Source organism: Lepidochelys kempii, chromosome 14 (assembly GCF_965140265.1).
Source record: "Lepidochelys kempii isolate rLepKem1 chromosome 14, rLepKem1.hap2, whole genome shotgun sequence".
NCBI classification, from domain to species: Eukaryota; Metazoa; Chordata; order Testudines; family Cheloniidae; genus Lepidochelys; species Lepidochelys kempii.
This window is the reverse complement of record NC_133269.1, coordinates 19485258-19509322: the sequence shown is the minus strand read 5'-3', so window position 1 is coordinate 19509322 and position 24065 is coordinate 19485258. Positions and strand designations below refer to the sequence as shown.

At 37.5% G+C, this 24065-nt stretch overlaps 1 protein-coding gene across 3 annotated transcripts in view; it reads right to left on the bottom strand.

Moving 5' to 3' along the window:
* FOXK2 (forkhead box K2) overlaps positions 1–24065 on the bottom strand; it is a 64481-nt gene that overhangs the window by 14830 nt on the left and 25586 nt on the right. For 2 of the 3 annotated variants that reach the window (XM_073311249.1, XM_073311251.1), the window contains exons 2-5: positions 7015–7209; positions 4012–4159; positions 3360–3506; positions 725–918 (exon numbers count right to left, since the gene is read on the bottom strand). In XM_073311249.1, the coding sequence (XP_073167350.1) occupies positions 725–918; positions 3360–3506; positions 4012–4159; positions 7015–7209 (684 nt within the window). Of the gene's footprint in view, positions 1–724; positions 919–3359; positions 3507–4011; positions 4160–7014; positions 7210–9748; positions 9856–24065 lie in introns of those variants that run through there. The other variant, XM_073311250.1, reaches the window with a different exon arrangement.

Here is a 24065-nt window from a genome sequence, read left to right as displayed (position 1 = left end):
CCATGATTTGATTCTGCATAAAGCCTCTGTTAACCAAGAGGAGAAATCAAAGGCAGACTTTGGCTAAGGTTAATGGAATAGAAACATTTGTACTTTTTCTGATGGAGTGTTTCCAAGCAATCCATGCAACAGTACAAATGTTTTTTCTAGGGGGACTGAATGATGAGCGGCTCTATCTAAGGGTAAGTCAAAGGAAGCCAGCAGGAGCAGAAAGGGGACACAGTCTTTACATAGCTAGTAATTAAGTCTATATATTTCACCATTAAGAATACTGGTAAAGCATTATCAAACTAAACACAATTTTTAAAGGCATGAGAGGGATAAAGTTAGCAATTAAAATCGTAACTGTGTAACACTGAAGTACAGAAAGCCCTTCTTACGTTAACAAACTAACAATTACTTATGTAAACTGAGCCAGTACATTAGCACTAAGAAAAGCAATAGAAAACAAACCTCGTGCATGAGGGCAATCTTTACTGGTGTTTTAAATTAAATAACTAAACTTGTGATTTTAGTACTGTATACAAAACTATCTAGTTTGTATGAGCCTGAAGGTTAAAAACAGAGATCGTTTTTGGTTCTATTATAGAATTATAATTCAGTCTTACCGTACCAACATATTACTATTTAAAGTACTGTTCTCTCTTACTTCCAGCAGGAAATTTAACATTTAAGGTAAACTTCTGAAAATTAAATGTCTTTTTGTTCATCTGTTTTTCCTTACCTAGAAGAGAGTGGTCCCAGAGGGGTTCTAAAGCAAGGTACTCCCCTAGGCCGCCTTTTCCTAAAAGCCTGCTCTATTAATTTGCTTTCAGAGGCAGGGTCTATCCTCCAGAATGAGCCTTTGCCTGGTTCTTCCTGGGAACGTGGTACTTTGATGAAATAACGATTCAGAGAGAGATTGTGGCGTATTGAATTCTATGGAACATAAAAAAATATGTAGAATTCATATATATTTTTTCTAAAAAGTCAGAATGTGGCCTAGTGCAGTGGTCTGTAGTACGGGAGACTCGGGGTTCAGGTCTCTAGTTCCTTAGAGCAGCAGGTGCCTGCTAGCGCTATAAAGGCAGCATACTAAAGCCTGGGGAAGGGAGCCTTGGCATTGCTCAAACCTCTCCCAGCAATTAAAGATGCTAACAAGCTCCTAAGGGAATCTCATTTCAATCCTCTCATGAGAAGGATAGTCGTCACAACGCATGGTTTCAGAAGTTGTGTGGACATAAAGCAGTGGATAAAAAGAAGAACTAGTAGTACCTGAAACACCATACCTTCCTCCACTGCTCAAATGAAAGTCAAAACTGTTCCCATGGGGCTGCTAAAACATACTATATTCACTGATTCTGATACTGATCTTATACAATAATACTCTCATTATGTCATAGTAAGGAAAGGAAAGGTTTTATTAAAGAAATTTCAGATACAGCTAGATACTTGGGAGTTCACCTTTCCTTACCAGAAGCCACACAAAAGGAGGAAGATTCTTTCGGCAACTTCAGTTCCCAGTTATTCTTCCCCAAAACAGGGAAAGATATCGATTACCTGACAATCTCAACATAGAGGCCAAGGATTTTGTGGGCCTAGGAAAACTCTGAATGGCAGTAGGTCCAAATGTAGTTTTCTAGAATGATCATCATACTATGCTGTGGTCTGCATATTACCATATGTCCAATATGCAGTGTCATGAAGACTAAAATCCGTTGCAACTTCATAGAGGACTTGGATGGAAATGTATGAAGGTACTGATGTTCTGATGCAAGCGGGAAAAATCTATCGTTGACTTTATATGCTTCATATATACACACACATCACACTGAGACCTTTCAGAATTTGATAACTCAAGTGGAGGGAAACAAATACAACCATTTAAGTTTGTACTAACTTTAACTGTCCAGTTCTGATCCACTGAATGTTAGCACTGAAACATCTGGGGAAAATTTTCATAACATTCCAAATCAAGGCTCTTTAAAATCCTCAAAATTAAATCCAATCCTAGTCACAGGTCAGCCTCAGATGCGATTCATGACCTTGACAGCAGGCTTAGAGAATTTAGGGCAATGTTACCCATGTACAGTTTCTTCAGTGCAATCTGATGCTAACAGAAGCTGTTTCCCCTGCCAATGACAAACAGAACTAGCAGGTGGTGTGAAGAATATAAGTTTATCAGTTGTATTTGTGTCTCCATCTGCTAGAAGAGAATATTAAATCCAACTTTTCTAGATTGGAGGAAAAATACACGACAGAATGAGTCCAACATGATGGGCCTTCAAAAAAAGTTCTAGAATATACATGAATATATCCATAGCCTCATTAGGTATTGAAACAATTATCTAAAACATAGCCTGAAGCATATAGGTTAGTTAACAAAATTGTCATCTACTGCCTGAAGCCAAAGGCTAAGAGTATTGTTCACAAATGAGGTAAGTTACCTACCATTATGGCAATATTTTATAGGACTACTGACCAAAACAGCCACTCCATTTTATTATATTTTCCTATTGTTATGCATTAGTGTAATTCTTACTCAAGTCTCTGAAACAGAAGAGGTGTGCTGTGCTTGCCATTTTGTTTTTGCAAAGTATTATGCATCTAAACATGCAGCGATCTAACACCTAATTTTAAAACTAGAGGCCATAATGCAGATCTGTATCAGTCAACTAGTCTCTATGGAAAACAACAGTACAATAGACACAAATATAGATGTACTTTAGACAAAATCCTGAAATATATCTTATATAAGGCATGCAAAAATATTTTAAAAAACAATTACTATTGTTAGAATAGAACTGACCATGGGCAAATGGAACTTTCTAGTCACCTGTGTGAGCACAATCAAAAGTGAGGTAGTCAACAGTGCAAGATAAAGCAAGATATGTACACCTGTAGTTAAGGAGCTGTAGTAGTCAAGACCACAGCTTTCAACAAGCTTGTATTCCGAGATTTTGGGATCTTATTTTGGCTTGTTGAGGTAACACAAGCATGTTAACGCAAGAAGAAATTCTAATAAAATATTCATTCTTTTATGGCAAACATTTAAATCCATTTCTACCTATGTTTATATTTTTCTCCAACAGAAGTCCTATAAATTCCACTATTGCAACTCTAGGGAATACTAAGGCTAGAGAATGATGCTGCCATAGTACACCTAAACTCCTGCCAACCTAGAGATTTTAAGATTAGAAATCCGTTACATATGAATTTATGACCCATTCAGTCCACCAAAAATCTACTGAAGGGCTGTCATGGTCACTTAATATAACCAGTACAAATAAAACAAGTTGACTTGGTTTATTTACTATCGTTCATTTATCATACTAATAGTTGTTTTTATTCATGACTTTTAAAAGAAATACTAGATTTACCTGCCAGCCCTTGTCTGCTGTTCTGTAGTATGGATAGTTTTTAGTTATGTGCGTATAAATTCCATTTAGTGTAAGCTGCTTATCAGGTGCCATTGTAATTGCTTGTACTATTAGTTGTGCATAGGAATAAGGTGGTTTTGAGTCATCCTATAAAAAAAAAAAGAACCCTTAAAACATTTGCCCCCATAAACTTTACAGTAGTATACCTCTTTTCTAAAATTACAAAATGCAGTAAAATCAACTTCATTTTTCAACACTTCTGGATGACTTAAGGATTTCAAAAGAAAAGCTAAAACCAAAGTTACATCTTCCAGTTAGGAGGATTTAAGATGACAGTAAAAATCAAAAGAAACTAATACATTTAACCAAGGACTATGAATCTAAATGTCTAAAAAATGATGGTCATGCAAGTAACTAAAAACCAATACAGACATGAAACTCTTCAATGGAGATCTACATTTAAAAAAAAAAAAAAAATCAAGATACAAGGCACATCGAAACACAAAAGATCTCTGGCTCCAATCTGTTTTCAATTTCTAAATGCCAAATCATGTCTAAGTTCATATACTTTGGACAACAAATTTCCAACATTGGTACATTGGGCTCAAGGCTTTATTTTTATTTATGGTTTTATATTCTGTGCAACTTTTACCTTTGGGCTATCACCACCCGATGCTTCCTTGTCGTTTTCTGACTGTGAATTGTCAGCCATTAAATGTAGGTCAGATGGCATTACACGACTCATTTTGTACCCTGAAGAGCCTGCACCACGCGGGCTAGATGGGCAGGAATTTGCAGCACTGTAGAATACAAAAAGAGGATCCTACTATTTTGTTATACAGTATATCACCACATTTTGTCTAATCAAATAGCTCTAATTGTAGGAAAACTCACTAGTGTTCCCAGACTGTCGTTAAGGGTCTGTCAGTATTTCCATTATAAATGCTTGGAAAATGGGATTTATAACTCGCTGTAAGAATCAAAATCACTCCAGGAAGAAACCTGTCAAATGAGGTTTCAGCCTCTCTCTTCAAAGAAAGAAGATTAACTGTTTTGTAGGCTATATTGTATTTATGTAAGCTTTGCTGACAATATGTCCATTTTAGTTGGAGGTTCGGTCTACTTATACAACCAAAAATTCTGGATTCTCGTCTGAACCACTGATCTGAAAGTTTTCAGAAAGTAGGTCTATGTGAGATTTCCACCACGTGCTTGTTTTTAGCTTAGTCAGAATCACTCAATAATGTGTCTGGATGAAACAGCATGCTTCCGAAAATATAATAAAGGAAGAGTTCTGGGTGATTCTTATTTAATCAAATATATATATTTCAGGTAAATTGATTTAGAATTATATACAGACACTGAGCTGTATTAACACTGTAAATCCTCATGTAACGTAATAATCGAATAGGCCAAAGGTTGGGAAGATGACAACATAAGTGGAAAGGACACCAACAAAACAGTAGCCAAAGGTAAAATTTGATAATTGGCATTTTGCTAAGACTCATTAGTGTTGGGAAGGTATAAAATATAACTCGAAAATTCAAATAAATTTCTACCATATCTTTTGAAAGTTTATGTTTTTTTCCACCTTTTATAGTGCACCCGAATCATAGCTGTATAAAGAGCTATTCTTCCAGAATTTCCTTTGTCCCTTTACGTTTGAGACACAGTCATTGAACAATCTTTTCACTGCTTACATATTTTCATGTAATGCAATAAGCCCCCAAAACATTTACATAATGACAGGATTCAATTCTGCCCTCAGAAGCATCAAAAAACGCATATACGAAAATAAAAGTAAGAATCTGAGAAGTCTACCAGATTCCCATCCACTAGCCTTGTTCTAAATCAAAGATACTATTTTAAATTAATCAAAATATATAAAATTTAAGACTTTAAGGAAAACTAGAGTTAAGGGATACCATCTGGACTGGTGGGACAAAAAGTTGTATCTGCCAAGATTTGCTTTGCAAGCAGACAGGAACATCTTGCTGTCTACACCCTTTGCACTGCCTGCTATGTTCTTACATGTAGACAGAGTAACATACAAAACCACTGTTCTTGAAGAGAAACTTATCTCCACAGTTCCAACATTTGAGGTTAGCTGTTAGTGGACTGTCCAGCAGGGAAGATGGAATTTTAGTAATGTTGTGTGAAACAGGCCTTGTTTTGAGGGTTAAGAGTCAGAAGGTTAGCATTTTTTAAAAAGTGTTGGTCATTGCTGTGCTATGTAAGTTTTGCACGTATCAACTGACAGTATCCCTTTACACTTTGCTCACTGTACCATGTATTGACACAGCAATATATATGATATAATCAAAGCAAGTTTAGAAATCCTCCACACAACTTGGTGAATTAAAGAAGAAAATGTCAAGCTAGTCAAATAGACTCAGAACTGCTTTGATTTTTAACGGTATAGTTTAACAGTTGTTTAATAGCCTTGGGAGATAATTGCAACAGCTGAGATAATGCAAAAAGCAATGGTGAAATATTTATGAATGCAGTCATTTCTTGGGAAAGATAAATTTTTCCTGGTTTAAATAAAAAAATGCAAGACTGCTATACTATCAAATCACTTTTTCCAAATGCACCATTTGCAAACAACATCACAAAACTGGAATCAAGATCTCTGCTCTTGTTAAGTATCAACAGATTTACCTCTGAATTTAAACTTCATAACAGGATCCAAATTTGAAGATCAACAGAATTAGACACACTAGCTTTATATTCCTTGAATCAAGCATATCTACCAGAATCTGTGAGGAAAAGGTGGAATTTTCAAAAATATTTAAGTGACTGTGGTGCTTCTGAAAATTCTATTCAAAATGCTTTTATAAGTTTGCAAGAAGAGCAATTAAGCTTTTTGATTAATTGAACTTCAACCCAACAACAAGCCAAATGATGGCTCTGAGTCTCTAATCAATACAGCTAAACTGACAGACCCAACCAAATTAACCACACCTACCAAAACATTTCTCAACACTATACTTCTCCTGATGCTATACTGAGATACTATAAACAAGAAAGGTAGTTTACTGACTGCAGTCATTTGTCAATAAGAGACTCTTTTTTTAATCATTAGCTTTCAAAGTAAGCATTGCCAAACAGCTAAAACATATTTTTCTGCTGACAAGCTTACTAAGGAAACTAGATTTTAGTCAACTGCTTAAGAATAGTACTAACAATGGAAATAAAAATAGAAACTAAATTAAAGTGTTGTCACAGGTATAATGAAGACCAACAATGGCAAGAAAATTGTAAGTTAAGATTGATGCTTAATTCTTAAACTCACTCTAGTGTGTCCAAATATTTCAGCCACTGGGAAATGTGGGCTCATTCACTGCTCTAACCATCCTAGAATACTAGGAACAAAAGGATGCATTCAGAGTACAGCCCTAACACAATTTTATTGCTTTTGTGAATTTAAAGTCAGACTTTAATGACAGTAACAGATTTGTATATTTATGTGAATAGGTAGCCACTGAAAAAAAACCACAACACTTATAGTTTTACTCCAAGGCTCATCTGAGGCTACTCTGAGCTCCAACTTAAGCATTATTACATAAGGAAAGCAACATCAAATGAACTGCGTCTCTGTACTGATTCTGGAACCATATATTACCCTACATGCAATTTTGCAAATTTTAAATACCTGATAGTTCCTGTGGGAGAAGGGAGAGGGCTGATCAGGTGAGCCATGTTGTCTGGAATGTTTATTGTTAAGGGAGAGATCTGGGGTTGCACAGGTTTCACTGGAGACTCTGGGGACTCCTGTTTTTCTCTCTTTTCATTGGACAGAGCTGTGAATGTTATCTTGATGTTTGTGCTGGGAAACCTGAAAGTACATCTGAAAAATAAAAACAAATATTTATGCAACTTGTTTACAGGTAATACATAACAGACTTTTTTGCGTAACTCACAAGCAACATTTAACCCTGATTAAAGTAGTAAAAGCCTATCTTGGGTAATGATTTGCAATTATCTTCATTTTACACACAGGCACAGAGATCTAGTAAACACTAGAAAGTCAAAATTTTAGACTTTAGAATACAAATATAATTGTATTAAGTCTATACATTATTTTACCGCTGTAACTCTCTCTAGATTTCTGTAGTCCATTTTGAGATTGAACTGGAAACATACTCCAAATGGGGTATTTCAAAAACATCTGAACAGCGAGTGACATCAGAAGGAATGGGTTTTGTGCATTAACAATTTACAGTATCCCAAACTATCAGTACTGCCACAGAAAAATCTCAAACCTCAGTTCGTTTAAGTATACTGAACTGTCAGTAACTACTTAAGAGAGCTAACAAGTCCTCCAATATCCATTCATCAGTAGTATTTTGTTCACTATGGCCCTGATCCTGCAAACCCTTATGAAGTTACTTAACTTTACTCTCTGAGTAGTCCTATTGTGAAACTATTCAGAGAAGTAAAGTTAAGCAGATGCATAAGTGTTTGTAGGATCAGGACCTATGTAATTTCACTCGTATTAGTTAAAAGCAATTTTTGGTTTTTTTCTCCTAAACCACTTTATTTACTATGCATACAGCAATGCTAATGGTGCCTAACTGTAAAAGCAATAGGTACTACCAGAAATGAACAGTCATGGCAAATGTAGCCTTAATTTAGACTCAGAAAAACAGACTGTTTAAGACAGATTTAAAGCAAAAATTGTCACTTATAAACAAAAAGTTAAACCATAAGTCTGTATGTTTGCTTTAACTGTTAACTGTTTTAAATTTGATAAAATCCAGTTATATAAACAATATGCAAAAATGTTTAATTTTTGTATACATTAATTAAAAACCCATCTTTAGTGAACTTTTAAAACATTCCCCCCCCCAACGCGCGCTCATTAGGCAAGCACTACAGCTTTTAGAAATTAACCCAATTAAACAGGAGAATAGGCTATTTATAGTTTAACTGTACACAAACAGATTGAGCATACCTACATTTAATTCTGTTATTAACCATAGCACCAACAAAAACCATTTCAAGTAATTTTACCTTTTGCTCATAATCAGCAATAAGCTAATAATGTTAGATGTACTGCTGCCCTCTCCTCCCTGGAAATCTGTCAGATATGCACAGGACTGAACCCATGTTAGATATGCAAAGGACCCAATGCATGGCCATATTTACATGCCCCTCAACAAGAGGCTTTGTCAATGACAATCTACAAACAAACTTTAGAAACCATATTGCGAAGCGATCCTTTTACACAGATCTATAGTAGAACCTCAGAGTTACAAACATCTCGGAAATGGAGGTTGTTTGTAACTCTAAATGTTCAGAACTCTGAACAAAATGTTATGATTGTTCTTTAAAAAGTTTAAAACTGAACACTGACTTAATATAGCTTTGAAACTTTACTAGGCAGAAGAAAAATGCTGCTTTCCCTTTATTTTTTTAGTAGTTTACTTTTAACATAGTACAGTACCATGTTTGCGTTTTTTAACATCTCTGCTGCTGCATGATTGTGTACTTCCAGTTCCAAATGAGATGTGTGGTTGATTGCTCAGTTCATAACTCTGAGGTTCTATTGTAGTTTTATTAAGAAAGGAAACAAAGCTGCTTTGGAACAGGTGCAAGCAGCATTTGTTCCAAGTGTCACTATAACTTTGGCACAACTTTTAAGGATAGATGCATCTAATGCAAACATGGACATTCACTGCTAGCGAGAATGGATCATGTTTTCCTATGTTACATACTTAAAGAGTAAGAGGGGGGGAAAATGTGACTGTGACCTTTCTTTCAATCTCATTTCATAAGGACCATGTCTGAGTTTAACAGACAACTTGATTCCGAAGCATGCTTGATGTACTAAATTGGGAACAGAATCTATGCCAAAACACTGCACATGGGCTGCAGCAGGAAAGTGAAATGGACTAGACTCTCCTTGTTTCACTATGCAATCCTAGCTAATTGTTTTTAAACTAACAGCCACAATGAAGGACTGTAGCTGAGAAATGTAGAAAAACTTGAGTATACAGTAAAGATGACATTATTGCTACACCATAAAGTTGGAATTCCTTGCTCTTTCTACAGAAAAGGAATAAAGGAATAAAGTTTGTTTTGTTGAAAGCCAACATTATCCCAACCAACATTTCTCTTAGCAACGACATCATCACTCTTCAAGAGCACACAAACAGAAAGCAAGCAAAGGCATCCATTTTGTCAGCACAGAAGAATAAGCCAGAATGTTTACTTTAAGTAAACATTAATAACAGAAATTGAGTAGCAATATTGTATGTTTGAAACCTAAATATTTAGACTTTTGTGGAACAGACTTTTCTACATATTTTATGTAACTATTTTGCAGATTCAAGTCTATTTACTCCTCAGTCTCAATGACTGAATACTTTGTAGAGAAGACTCACTTCAACTGAAGAGCAATACAGAAGCAGCTGTACATAACTTCAAGTGCTGATTCAGTGTTCAGACTGGTTATTGCATAGTACAAGGATACCATCTACTAGTAAGCAGGCAATGCTCCAAAATGCTGCTGGGCTTTTACTGGGGAGCGGGAGAGAGGCTTCATAACCTAAACTGAAGTACAGGCAAATCCAAAGACACAAAATTTGAATTCCAGGTCAGCTTCAGCACAAACCCCCTCTTCCTACATATCTATCTACACTCCACTAAAAATTCTTCTCTCGTGTTGCCATTCTGTCTCCTGATCGCTTCTTAGCCCCTGGCCATCACACACAAAGATACGGAACAGCTTCCCCCCTGCCAAGTCCAAGGCCCTGATTCCAAAAACTATGTCTGAGACCAATGTGGCTCTCAAGTGTGAGAAGATAGGAGCTTTGCGTAACCAAAGCTCTGTACTGAATATTAAACTCTGTGCCAAGCTTAACATCACTCGTAACAAGCTAGGTACTATATTTATACTGTGTGAGCATTACCACCATACTTTTCAACATTTCAAATGCTGGGCTCTGAGAGGATGGTGTTATACGGAGAATATAATATGATTCCAGCTAAACTTCTAATCTAGTTAAACATGTGAACACCTAAATATTTGCATTTCATCTTACTGTACCACTGAAATCTTCCTGCTCTATTACGCATGGGAAGGTATTGCAGTTCACAGTGAGAAATCAAATGGGTACATTTGGGATTGATCAAAAACAGTTAAAATATTTTCAAACCACCAGTTACAGGGTGAAAAGTGTGTGTCATATTTCTAAGTGGTGAAAATAAATATTTCCAAAAGCTACATAACAACATGGTTTTACCAGCTCCAAAATTCATAACTGATAGCATCCACTTTTAGGTCATTTAAAAAAAGAAGAATGAATCAGGACAACAGTACTTGTGTTGTATTTATTATTTACATAGCTCCAAATGGAGGACAGGTCCCTGCCCTAAAGACCTTATCATCTAAACAGAAAACATACCGAGCACAGACTAGAGGGTGGGAGTAAGATGTAGCACACAATATTTTTATTCTACACAAATAAATCCAGAATGGATTGAGTAATGAAATTGGGGAGGACAGAGGGATAGAGGAAAAAAAGCAAATCCACAGACTGACTTTTCCAATCACTCCTTGGGAGCAGGGACTGTCATTTACTATGTGTCTGTATAGCACGTAGCAAAATGGGACTGGGCAGGCATTACTGCAATGTAAGTGTTAAAATAAAAAAAAATAATTTCATAGGCTGCTAGATAATGGTTTCATTAGAGGAACAAATGTGTACAGTATGGTTGTACTAGTCACATCCACATTTCCAGCATTCCCTCTTTGCTTCACAGCTCTGTCCATGCTGTTGGCGGAGGTGGAGGGGGGCAGAATTACACTCTTGTAAAATTTATCACCTGACTGGATTCCTACTCCTGTCTCAGCACCCAGCCATGAAACAGGCTAGAACTCCTAGCTCTCACTGATGTGTCCTTTGTGGCACCAGTATTTCAAGTCCTATTGTCAGACCCAGCGCTTCAATATTCCCTAGAACAGTGGTTCTCAACCAGGGGTAAAAGCACACCCCTGGGGGTACAAAGAGGACTTCCAGGGGGTACCTCAACTCATCTAGGTATTTGCCTAGTTTTATAACAGGCTACACGTAAAGCACTAGTGATGTCATTATAAACTAAAATTTCACACAGACAAAATGAGAAAGTAAGCAATTTTTCAGTAATAGTTTGCCATGACACTTTTGTATTTTATGTCCAATTCTATAAGCAAGTCAGTTTTAAGTGAGGTGAAACTTGAGGTACGCAAGACAAATGAGACTCCTGAAAGGGGTACAGTAGTCTGGAAAGGTTGAGAACCACTGCCCTAGACCATTCAGTTTGAAGCTGTCTTGTAGTGATCAAGACATGGTTTGGCAACACCATTTGCCCCTACAGAACGAGTCAATTCCTTCGATCAACACCTCCATTTTTCAAATGGAAGTATATTATGAGGACTTAGCACTGATAACCCTACGAATCATCCTGGTATCAAAATCTTCAGGGGAGATTCCTTTTAGAAGACGTTGTAAAACTTTTACTAAAAAAAAAAATCTGGAAAATAGCTAGGAACAATAAAGGGATAAGGAGTGGGAATGACAAGGATCCTCTATCTTCCCCACTGTACTTTATTTCAAATAGAAATGAAAGTAATCAACAAGAATCTTGGGTCACTCTGTAGGTTTTCACTTAGGATTTCTTTGATAGCAAAGTAATCACCAATAATGTGATCCACAGTCTCTGTTCCTCCCCTTCTACAATTGTTGAATTGACCAAGGGAGAGAAAGACAGATCACAGTATTTCCCAAGATAAAACCAGCCTTCCCCTGGAGTGTCATTTACATCATAACAAGGATCCCCTTTTCTTTTGGCTTCAGGATGGCTTCTCAATAATTTAGACTTTCATCCCCAGTTTGGATTCCTCTCCTCTTTTACACAATTTTCTTTTACCTCGTCTACCCTTCAATATACCAGAAAGCCACCATGATCTTCACTGAAGATTGTTCAGCCTACAAGGAAGCATGACCCTTCAAAGGTACATTGTATATAAACAGCACTTCCATCACAGGCTGACAATGTTGTGTGATACACATAGCTGGGGGGAGGGTGTGCCTGGAGATGGGGTAGTTGCTCTTAAGATATTCCAGTGCATGCTTGCCCACTTCGAGTCCTGAACTGTTTTTCATTTATATTTTACATAAAGCAACTCAAATGTTTTATCCAAAATAGTTCTGGCAAGTTTGTTATGTTACACAGCATTTTATTTCTTCCATATTACAGTACTACAGCAATATTTAAACTGTTAAGTGAAAAGTTTTGCTACCAAATTTATGATCAAGGTGTAGAATTGTCTGCCATCCAGGCTTACTTAACATTACAAATTTAGGAAGTTAGGATTTTAAAACATTTGTAAACTGTTTAGGTATTTAATTCATCATGAAAATAGTTTATAGAAAGAGTCACAATAGAGTCTTTTCTCTTTTTGCTGCTTCGTTGATTACTAGTTTGATAGGAAATGGCTGACAAAAAACGTACTACATTATAAACAAAATACAACCCCCTCCCCCCATTTAAATTTGCAGTTTGGTAATGTGAACACACTGTTCAGTTATCACCTAAATTAGACTGTAGGAGTAGAGGGGCTGTTTGGAGTCAAAGTTGTGCTCAGTTTGCTTCAAACTCCAAAGCGAAGCATAGAAACCACTAAGAAATCCCGGAGATGGGGTAAAGCACTGCATTTTTAGATACTTAAAAGTGATAAAAGTTTGTCAACTTGAGGAGTAACAAGTTTATCCCCGAGGGAGAAAGGGATTCTGCTCCTTCACTTATCCTTACCACCAGTGCCATCCCACACCTCCAACAGAAGGTATCTTATGTTTTATACTACATCAGCTAAATTTTGTACCATGGAACTTCAGGTTCATGGGCACTTTGCTTGGCGTATGCAAACTGAACGATTCATTCCCAGAACATTTTGTAACATTAGCTTAAACAAGTTGGGATTATGTTTAAGAGAATTCCAAATTGATATATTTTGCAAGTCACACACCAATCAACTCAAACAACAGACTTTAAGAGCAGAGGAGCTGTTTTTTTTTTACTTCAGCCCTCAATGGAACCAACAGAAATGAAATTTATGAAAAACAGGAACTGGGATATTATGCTTTGTTTTAGAGCTAAATTTACAAGATATTCTTAGCAAGATTTTACATTCTAGTATTGTTGCTTAGTTTACAAATTCAGCATTGCTTAAAGTATTTCTGCTTAATATGGTTCATATGAACATGTAGAAACAATTAACTAAGTTACAAATACAGTCAGTCTTCAGAATGTGATCTTCTCTGGACACTGAAAAATATTCGTAAAAAGCAAAGGTCATTTTAAAAAGTTTTAAATTAATTTAATAATGTAATAACTTCTATAAAAAACTGTTAAGGTAAATTTTAACACTAGCTCCAAAGCAGCTCCCAATTTAAACTATATGTAGATATGTAAATCCATCTAGACAGTTCCATAAAATTAATTCAAACAATCCCCATTACTGTTTTAGATTTTTATCTCAAATTCCTCAGCATTAAATGTTTTTATTATATTAATAACTGAAATGCAAACTATTCAAAATATTTAAATATATTTAAAGAAAACAAATAATTGTTCAGATATTCTTGTAAAAATTCCTTCTAGGAATACCCAAATAAGACAACTGCTAACAATGTAAGAAATGCTATAATGGAGACTTACAGGGGGAAAGAGGACTAATTTTCTTGCAATAAAAAAAGGGAATGACATTGAATCTTCTCCCTAAATGATGAGGTTTTGGTGTATTTTTTTAAGCTGCTTTTTAATCAGAACCATTTATACCCATGTGTTTCCACTAGAAATTCCAGCTTTAGGGATTTTGTGACTAAGTTGTAAAAATTCACGCACGGTGTGAAGAGATTTATGAAAAAATTCACTGATTTCACAAAATTTGTTTACTAAATATTACAAGTCAAACGCGAGAGTACTGAAACATGAAGATTTCAAACACTAACAGCTTTTAAAAAAGGAAGTTTTCATGCCTCTTCTATTTGCTCTAGGCAACACCCTTTGCTGACAATGTAAAAAACTACCCAAGTAGAAGAGCAGTGTTGCTTCCTATAAACAGGAAGACAAATTTTGGATCAGGGTATGGGGTGGAGTTTTTAGTGTGTGTGTTTTTTTTAAATAAACCCTGATTTGGGTAATTTGCCACCAGTTTCCACTTCAATTACGTTTGGCCATTTACTGATTATGACTCATTTTTCTAAATGAAATCATCAAGAGCAATTGCATTTTAAGTAGGGGGAACTAGTTCTTAGTGGCAGGGGGGGAAAGCATGTCCTCCTGGATGATTCTCTCAACTACCTCCACAGGCTGATATGCCTTAGTGCAGTGGTCTTCAAACTTTTTTCTGGCAACCCAGCTGAAGAAAACTGTTGATGCCCGTGACCCAACGGAGCTGGGGATGAGAGGTTTGGAGTGTGGGAGGGGCTCAGAACTGGGGCAGAGGGTCGGCGTGCGGGGGTGAGGGCTACGAGGTGGAGCCGGGAATGAGGGGTTCAGGGTGGGGGAGGGTTCTCTGGGCTGGGGCAGGGGATTGGGGTATGGGCTTACCTCCAGTGGCTCCTGGTCAGCAGCGCAGTGGGAGTGCAGAGGCAGGTTTCCCGCCTGTCCTGGCACCGCGGACCACGCTGTGCCCTGGAAGTGGCCAGTAGCAGGTCCGATTCCTAGATGGAGCTCCACAGCTATTGCCTGCAGGCACCGTCCCCCCCACCCCAGCTCCCATTGGCCAGTTCCCAGCCAATGGGATTGCAGAGCCAGTGCTCGGAGCAGCACACAGAGCCCTGTGGCCCCCCCCCGCCTAGGAGCTGGACCTGCTGATGGCCGCTTCCGGGATCAGCATGGTGTCTGAACAGGTAGGGACTAGCCTGCCTTAGCCGGGCAGCACTGCCAGCAGGACTTTTAATAGCTCTAGTCAGGACCACCAACCGGGCCGCCATGACTTGGCATCTTACATTCCGTGACCCAGTACTGGGTCGCGACCCACAGTTTGAAAACCACTGCCTTAGTGAAACTTCCTTCCAAGTTTCCATTAACTCTACATATTAATTGGCAAAGGGCTGAAAGTTGCAAAGCATATTCCCCCACCAATATCAGAGCATCAGTGCCTCTGCAACAATCAGCTTCAAGATAGTCTAGGGAGCAAGAGGTCAGGACCATTAAATTGACAAGTAGCTCTTTTTTGCATGAGGCACATTTTTCCACTTAAACATTTAAGTATTTTAGCATATGCTGTTATTGTTCACATGCTCTAACAACCATGAAAAAAAAACTACAACAGTGTCCGATTTGTGATGCAAAAACTTGTATATAAATTAGGACTCAGCACAAAAGAAGTGTCCCACTATGTCAAGATAATATTCCAGTTACACATTTGCCCAATCTGGTCAACATAATTTTGCAGAATCTCAAGAGGCAGGCACAGAAATGTGCCAGTAAAACCACGCACTACCACACTGGAGATTCAAGGTACAATCTTGCAGCTTGAGTGGGGAAGCGAGTACCTGAAAATCTGTAGAGATCTCAGTACCACTTCTAAAATGGCTACTGACTACTTCCAGAAGGATCTGGAACTAGCTCTCCTCTGCCAGAGAAACAGGATGTCACTATGACACAAAGATATTGACGGTGGCTGAGGAAGAGGGAAAAAAAATAAATATTCACAAACATGTTTACCTTTATCAGCTAATGCATATTTGGGAATGAATGAATTTCAAACATGAATACGAGTATTTAATACTTCTTTCCCTCTCAAAAGGTAATTAAACTACAAACAATATATAGTGACATCCCAAATTTTCAGCCAACACCATAATTCTTCTTTTGCAGTCAGACATTTAATGCTCTTCAAGCATCAGCCATACAAAAATTGGCATTCATCAGTTGCAAGTAATACTGATGCTAGTCTACATTCTTGGAAGTGTGCTTTGCTTAATTAGAAATACATATACTGAAACTATAAATTCCCACCACAAGATCTTCTGATTCTTACATGGTAAAATGTTAAAGTCACCAAGGGGGTGGGGAAAGAAACAACCCTAAAGAAACCTAATACAGTAGCCCTGCATAGGCTACAAGGAGTAGTGAAAGAAACTGGCCTGCAGGCAGGAATGTAGGCAGCAGTTACTGTAGAAACCAAGCTCTTCACTGCTTTTCTCTAAGCAAAAGAAAGAGACAAAAGAGCTGGAAAACAGCGATCGATGGGAAGCAGCTTATAAAGCTGCTTGTCACATCTGCTGCAGCAAAACCAGACACTAATTCATTAAAACTGCTCATGTAATGCCTCTGGAATTTGAGGCTCCCCAGTCTGTGAATACAAAAGAAACTCCGCCTCTGGAAATAGTACATTTTCAAGTATTTAGCATCTCTGTATACAAAAGCAGTGTGCAGTCTGGTTGTGTGGTCTCCATCAGTAAATTTCATCCTCAACTGATAAAGTTTACTTCATTTTTTAAAAAAGATGCCCATACCTGTATCAGATTTATAAATGGCTACTTCAGCACCTGACAAACCATACATCACTGCACTATACTATAGCTTCTAACTAAAAATAAAAAAGTAAAATCAATTCCTATTTCTTCCTTTCATACAATTGCACTATAGAATGATTCTCCTATTACCACCAAATATTTAAGCCTACATTTTCAACTGTTCTGAAACACTTTAGCTTTTTATAAAATGTGTTATTTTTAGTAAAAGGAAGTAGACACTATATAAAATAACAGTACTATATTCCTTTACTATTGTGCAGGCCAGTCACAGATATCCACGTCAGCATTTTCCCCCGTCAGTACATCTTGGGGGTACTGCTTGGCTGCAAAGGAACATGTGGAAACACCGCACTCTAACAATATCATCATTCACTTCTAAGTAAACTGTCAGCAACAGATTTGCCTGCAAAACCATATTAAAACCAACAAATCCTTTAAAACCGAGTACGTTAGTGTTGTAGTATCCCTTACAATGAAAACAGAAGGGGGAAGTAGAGAAAGTGCTGTCATGAAATGTTGAGATATGTGCACAACTATAAAAGGCACCTATGACTCAGGTTAGAACAAAGTGGTATATGTATTGCCTCATCAGATACCTATATTCTATCACAAGTTATGCCAAAACTCACTTATCATTAAAATAGCTATCTGTAGAGGCAAGTCTGCATATATGCAACTTTACATCTGAATCAAGAGAATGACGTCTACTTAACACTAGGGGTTTGTCTACACTATACCCGTTACAGTGGCACACCTCTGGCGGTGCATCCGTGTTGTTGTAGCACCATAGTGTGTAAACAGCCACAACAGCAACAGAAGTAGTTTTTCAATCACTGTATTTAATCCACCCCCAAGAGAAGCAGTAGCTAGGTCAACAGCTGGTCAGCCTAATGATGTTTAATTTTTTATACTCCTCAGTGACACAGCTAGGTCAACCTAAGTTTTATGTATAGGCCAGGTCTAAGCTTCTGAGAAGCCCAGTCTCTCTGTACTTGGTAATACTGTCCATTACCTCATCTGTTAATCCGCGATTACTGCAGCCCACTGAAAAAGTGAGCCAGAGGCCACAAGTAGTACTTCATATTTATCCCAACTTCAAACAGAAATAATTGTTATTTTTTCCTCTCTAGATCAGCACTGGATGATCAGAAAACAGAATTTTGTCAGACTCCTCTCCCAGCTGTATCCCTGTTCGGTCTATTCCACAACTAACCCTGCAGTACAGAGTGAAGTGCTAAAGGACACCCATGGTTTTAGCTGTACTCTGAGCTCTATGTTTTTAACATAACTGTACTGCTAATGGATTTGTTTAGACCAGTGGGTCTCAACACACAGGCCACTTGCAGCCCAATTAGCACACAGCTGCAGCTCATGTGACATCCTCAGGGCCATAACAAGCTGTATATATATTCTGTGGGTGCAGCTGACATAACACAGAGAGATGCACATGTGGCCGACAATGGGTAAACAGGTTGAGAACCACTGGTATAGATCCATGTACAATGTATGGATTCTCCATGCCTCAAGAGAGCTCCTGAGAGGATACAACCTTAAGTATGCTTAGTCACAGTTCATAATTACAGTATGCATAACAGGCAACAGAAAAGTACAATATGGGAAAGATTAATGAAGATGAAATATACAGTAATCATAATACTAAATCTAACAAGACATTCATGTTAGAAAGAATAAATACTTCGGACATAGTTCCTTGCATCGAGTTTTCTGAAGAAGTTTCATTATCCCCATTTTACAAATGAGGAAACAGACACGGAGAGGTTAAGTAACTTGAAACGGGTCAATGGGAGAGCCAAAAACAGAACCCAATACTCCGATGCTAACTTAAAACTTATCATATAGAAACCAATTCTTAGAGCTCTTAGTTTAATGCTTTGATTCTAATTATACCTATGAGTTCATGAAACAGAGAGGCCCTTTGTGGCCTGTAACCCTTTGTTCTAAGCTTTTCATCTGCATATGCCCACCTTCTCTCGAAGATGACAGAGTAAAGTTGTTAGAATCCATGACCAGACATCATGTCAGGTGAATTTAAAAGCCATATTGTAAGAATGCCCTACTTTACGTGACTGCTCTAACCATATGCTTGGAAAAGTTATGAGAAACTTATGCCTTGATTTCAGGAAGTCCAAGCTCCTAGAAGTCACCAATTGTGAAAGGAAGTCTTAACCCTTGTTTACAGGTTCTATGTTCAGTGCTGAACAACAAAGAGCCTAGTTACTTTAAGACATTTTGACAATCCCACTTTCTTGGTCAAAGCCAATGTCAAGATGTTAATGACATGCAGTCACATCACTTAAGATGAAACAACCCACCCAAAAATACCTGGACCAGACTAAGCACCCTCCAGTAGCAGAAATCAGATTAAGAATAAAATTTATAATCAAACTAAATTAAAGAGGAAAAAATGAAATATATTTTTGATATACAACCATTTTCACATACACACATGCTACGTTCAGTCACATCTGTGACGTAATAAAAACAAATATCCATTTACATTTCTATACCACCTCCCACCAGAGGATCTCAAAGCACTACAAGAATCAACATAATGAATTAAGCCACACAACACACATGTAAGGTGGGTATTAAGCCCACATTTCAGATAGGGGGAACAAGCACAGAGAGGTTAGTGACTTGCCTGAAGTGTTACAAGAAGTATGCAGCAGAACTAGGAACTAGATTTTCCAACTCCTGGTCTTTGCTTTAACCCTAGGATCATCCCCCTCCTTCCCAACCTCTCCCTGATCCCACCTTGAGGAGAAAAATTTATCTATGTCCTGCGAGCTGAAAAATTCCTTTGAATCAGGTTAAACAATTTCAAATGTACGAGCTGACTGCAAAGGAACAGTAGAGCGACTCAGAGCAGTTAAGGCTAGATGGTAGACAGCAAGGTGAAAAAAAAACTTGGAAGTCTGAAGTTTGTAAGACCTCCACTTTCAGATCAATGTATTTATTTTCTTAGATTTGTTTCTGTGTTAGTAGACTACCTCTCCCACATGTCCTTCCCAAAACCACAGCTGAGAGAACGTGTAGTCTCCTGCACTTCACCCTCAGGCAAAGTGAGCATGATGGCAAAGCTACATATGAGGTGCATGCATTCTCTTTAGGAGCTGGACATACTCTGCTTGTGTTGTGGGGCTGTAGGTGTTCATGTACAGCAGTCATAGACATCTCACTTCTTACGCATCTATTGGAGCTTACACAACAAATTTCTGGGAAATTGGGAAGATGACTACATGCTGAATTTGCCACTGTTTCTGCCTCTCTGAAAGAACTTCACTGCTGTAAAAATGATGAACTAGTAATAGGAAAAATTTGTCTAGACCATGAGAGAAAGCTAACATCAGGAATGCATTCTCAGAAAATAAAAGTAAAAATTCAGGGCATCAGATTAAGACACAGCCATCAAACAACATACTGCTTAAAACAGCTTTGATATTAAATTAAAATGACTCAAGAAACAGAACTTGCTTCTGTCCGGGGCAGCTAGCAATAAAGGAAAGGCTCATCAGCATTTAAATACATTTTTGGGTTTAATTAGTCCATCTAAAAAACTTCAAGCTGACAGTATCTCTAAAAATGGAACCTTCTCCAAGTCAACAAAATGAAAGTTAATCTCTCTAAAACTAACTGATATTTATTTAAAAATGCAGTTATATCCTTAAAAGTAAGTAAGTAATATTTTGGGGGGTAGTATTACTCTTAACACACAGGTTGTTGGACATATAACTGAGATCCTAAACACTTGGAATAATTAAAAATCCCAGAAGACTTTCACAAATCCAGTCATGTTAGACCCTTGTGTCATGGCTAAATTGTAATTAAAGTATTTACATTCTGCCTACCTAGATTCCCCCATATCTTTTCAGCTAGCTAAGCAAGTGATACTTGGTGTGGGAAGAAGTGAGTGATATTAAACTATATCAGCTTCAGATAGCCAAAAACAGAGCTCCTAGCTTGTCTTATGCTGGAAGGTGGAGATTTAAAACTGGGATTCATTTCATGATAGTATCTTTAAATAAACTGTTGTTCAACTCCTGTCCTAAATGACTGAATACAATTCACCATTAACTGTGTTCTGCTTCAGAGGCAGATGCATTTCAGTAGGTGGGTAGCAAGGTATACAGTGCTCAGAGTGATCCTCCAGGATGAAAGGTTCTATATGAAATCATATTCAAAGATAACATTTAGTCCAGTCAGACATAATGAATCCTCATCAGACATTTTTGCTTTAAGTCATACATTTTGTGCTCTTTTAGAAGCAGTTTCTTTTGGTTTTATTGCAGGATTCTCTGAAGAAAAACAAAATTCACACTGTGACTTAGCTTTGCTGATCCATTACATTCCCTTAAAAGCCAACGGAGAACAGCTTTCCACACTAGAAGCACTGCCACAAGTCCTCCTTTTCTTTTTGCGAATACAGACTAACACGGCTGTTACTCTGAAACCTGAATTTCTACTGTCTCCCCTGAGGCATTTTGGAGGATCAGAAGAATCTCTGAGTTTTAACCTGAAGGTGTGAGGATTTACACCATTTTTAATCCATTTCCTTTAAATTCTTTCCACTGAATGCATCCGATGAAGTGAGCTGTACCTCACGAAAGCTTATGCTCCAATAAATTTGTTAGTCCCTAAGGTGCCACAAGTGGTTTGAGCATTGGCCTGCTAAACCCAGGGTTGTGAGTTCAATCCTTGAGGGGGCCATTTAGGGATCTGGGGCAAAAATTGAGGATTGGTCCTGCTTTGAGCAGGGGGTTGGACAAGATGATCTCCTGAGGTCCCTTCCAACTCTGATATTCTATGATTCTAAGTACCCCTTTTCATTTTGCAAATACAGACTAACACGGCTGCTACTCTCAAACCTGTCCCTCTTCAGCGGACGCTAGACCTAATCCAAGACTGGAATTCCATTAAACCAGAGTTTAAAATTATGGGGTAGATAACAACTAGCCTTGTACTATTTAAAAGCTTCCACAACAGCAACTAACCCTGTAGCACAGAATCCCCCCTTCCCTTCTGAGGAAACCAAGTTGGTATAGCTATTTAAGTTGGTAAAATACTTTGGGGACCCTTTTAGACAAGGAACACTACAAAAATGCCAGATACAAAATCTGCAACAGCAAGGACACCACAGCACCACTAAACCAAAGGGAAAATTTTTGCTCACTTGCTCCAACAATTAAGTTGCCGCAGGTGAGCAAAAATTTGAAAAGCTGCTCTAAATGCATTAGAGCTTGCTATAAAAAAGCAGCCAAGTTTGCTCAGCCCAGCTTCCCCAGCATATCAACTGGGCTTCATTTTTCACTGAATGGGACTCTCAAACTGACATGTAAACCACTTGTTATCTTGAAAACTCTCAGACAAATGTGTTCATATATTGTGAAATATCCTTTTCCTACCCTTTCACAGCTGAAACCTTTTAAGAAAGAACTGAAAAATACTTAATTTTTCCATGCACAAATATTGGATAATCTAAAAGTAACAGTTCATATTACTTTGTAGCACAAACAATGAAATCAAAAATATATTTGCCTATTTTTTAAAAAGTCACCATTAATATGTTCTTTTCAAAATTCCACAGCAGAATTTACCCTTATGTCAAAATAGAGGAACATGGAAGCATTTTAATTATACTTTTAAAAAGGTTTGTGCATATATTTCACTACCACTTAAACCAGAATTCCAGTCATTCTTTATAATATGCCCCACCATATTAATATAGTGTCACGTTTACGCTCACACATGAAGGTGGTCAATGTCTGAACATTCAGAAAGCTTGATTTAGGTTTCAGCCAGATGCCACGGTAATGAGAAAACTTACACTTTAGCAATAAAAACTGCAGTTACTTAAAGCTTCCTAATTTCCAAGCACCTGCCACTGATGGCAAAAACTTTCTATCCTGAAGATGTTCCAGGAAAACAAAAAAACAAACAAAACCCTTACAATTGCTAAAGTAGGTGCCTTTGAAAACTGGGTATTTACCACATTACTTATGGCAGTTCCTGTTTAAGCATATCACAATACAGTGGCAAAGGTAAATACTACCAACCAGCAAGTATCCATTTTACCCAACTGTCCTCATTTTTAACTCATACTTCACAATTTATTTGTACATTAGGATGATCTTAGTTAATATTGGTACCTGGAACAGTGAAAGACTATATACTATTTCTATTTGTACACTTTACAAGAACTAGTACCAACAGAAAGTTGGGAGAAGGGGAAATACAAAAAATAATAAATAATAATAATAATGGTATGTACATTTGTTGGGGGCACTTGTGTGGCTTTATCCAGTATTAAGCTAGTCTCTGTGACCCTATATATCCTTTCCAGCATTTACAGAAAGTGGTAAAGGTTTGAAATCAAATGGGAGCTGAAAAGGAAGACCACAGACACATGGAGTACTTAAAGCATTAGCCTGTAAAGACAATTGTTTTAACATCTGTAACAATACGTAAAAAACTTCAAACTTTTCCCATATATCACAAACTTGCCATAAAACATGAACTTATTTTTCATTATTTTCCATACGAGTCAAAAAGTTTTAATTGATATTTTAAAAGTAATTTTCCCTTCATTATCACCAGGAATCACAATCACTAAGAGCTTAGAACACTAATTAGCTCAGTTACAAAATTGTATCTTAAAGCTAATTTGCACTCTCATGAGACAATTCCAACAACTTTAGAAAAAAGTGATTGACTTTCACCTTAATTTACGGGTTAGGAAGGCAGTAAGGGAAGAGACCACCCAGATGATGCAGAAGACTGGCAATGGGATATGAAGCCCTTCAGCTTTAAATCACCTATTCAAATCCACCACAGTTTAGTAGTGACAAGAAATCCTTATCTACCAGCATTTTTGTTGGCCTCTTTGAAATCAGTTGTGTCAATCCAATTCTTAGTGGATCAGAATCCCCATTAGAAAGCTACCAAATAACTTCATAGAAAGTTTCAGCAAAGAGCACAGACATAACAAGGTTACTGCCATATCTAAGTGTGAAAGGGACCCCAGGCTGGCAGCATTTTGGAAGCTAAGGGAAATGCTACACTGCCTTAGAACGGGCAGGATGTACATCATATTTGCTCCTTGTCTCACTCACCATTTTCTCATGGAATGGGATACAGACCCCAAAGGGGA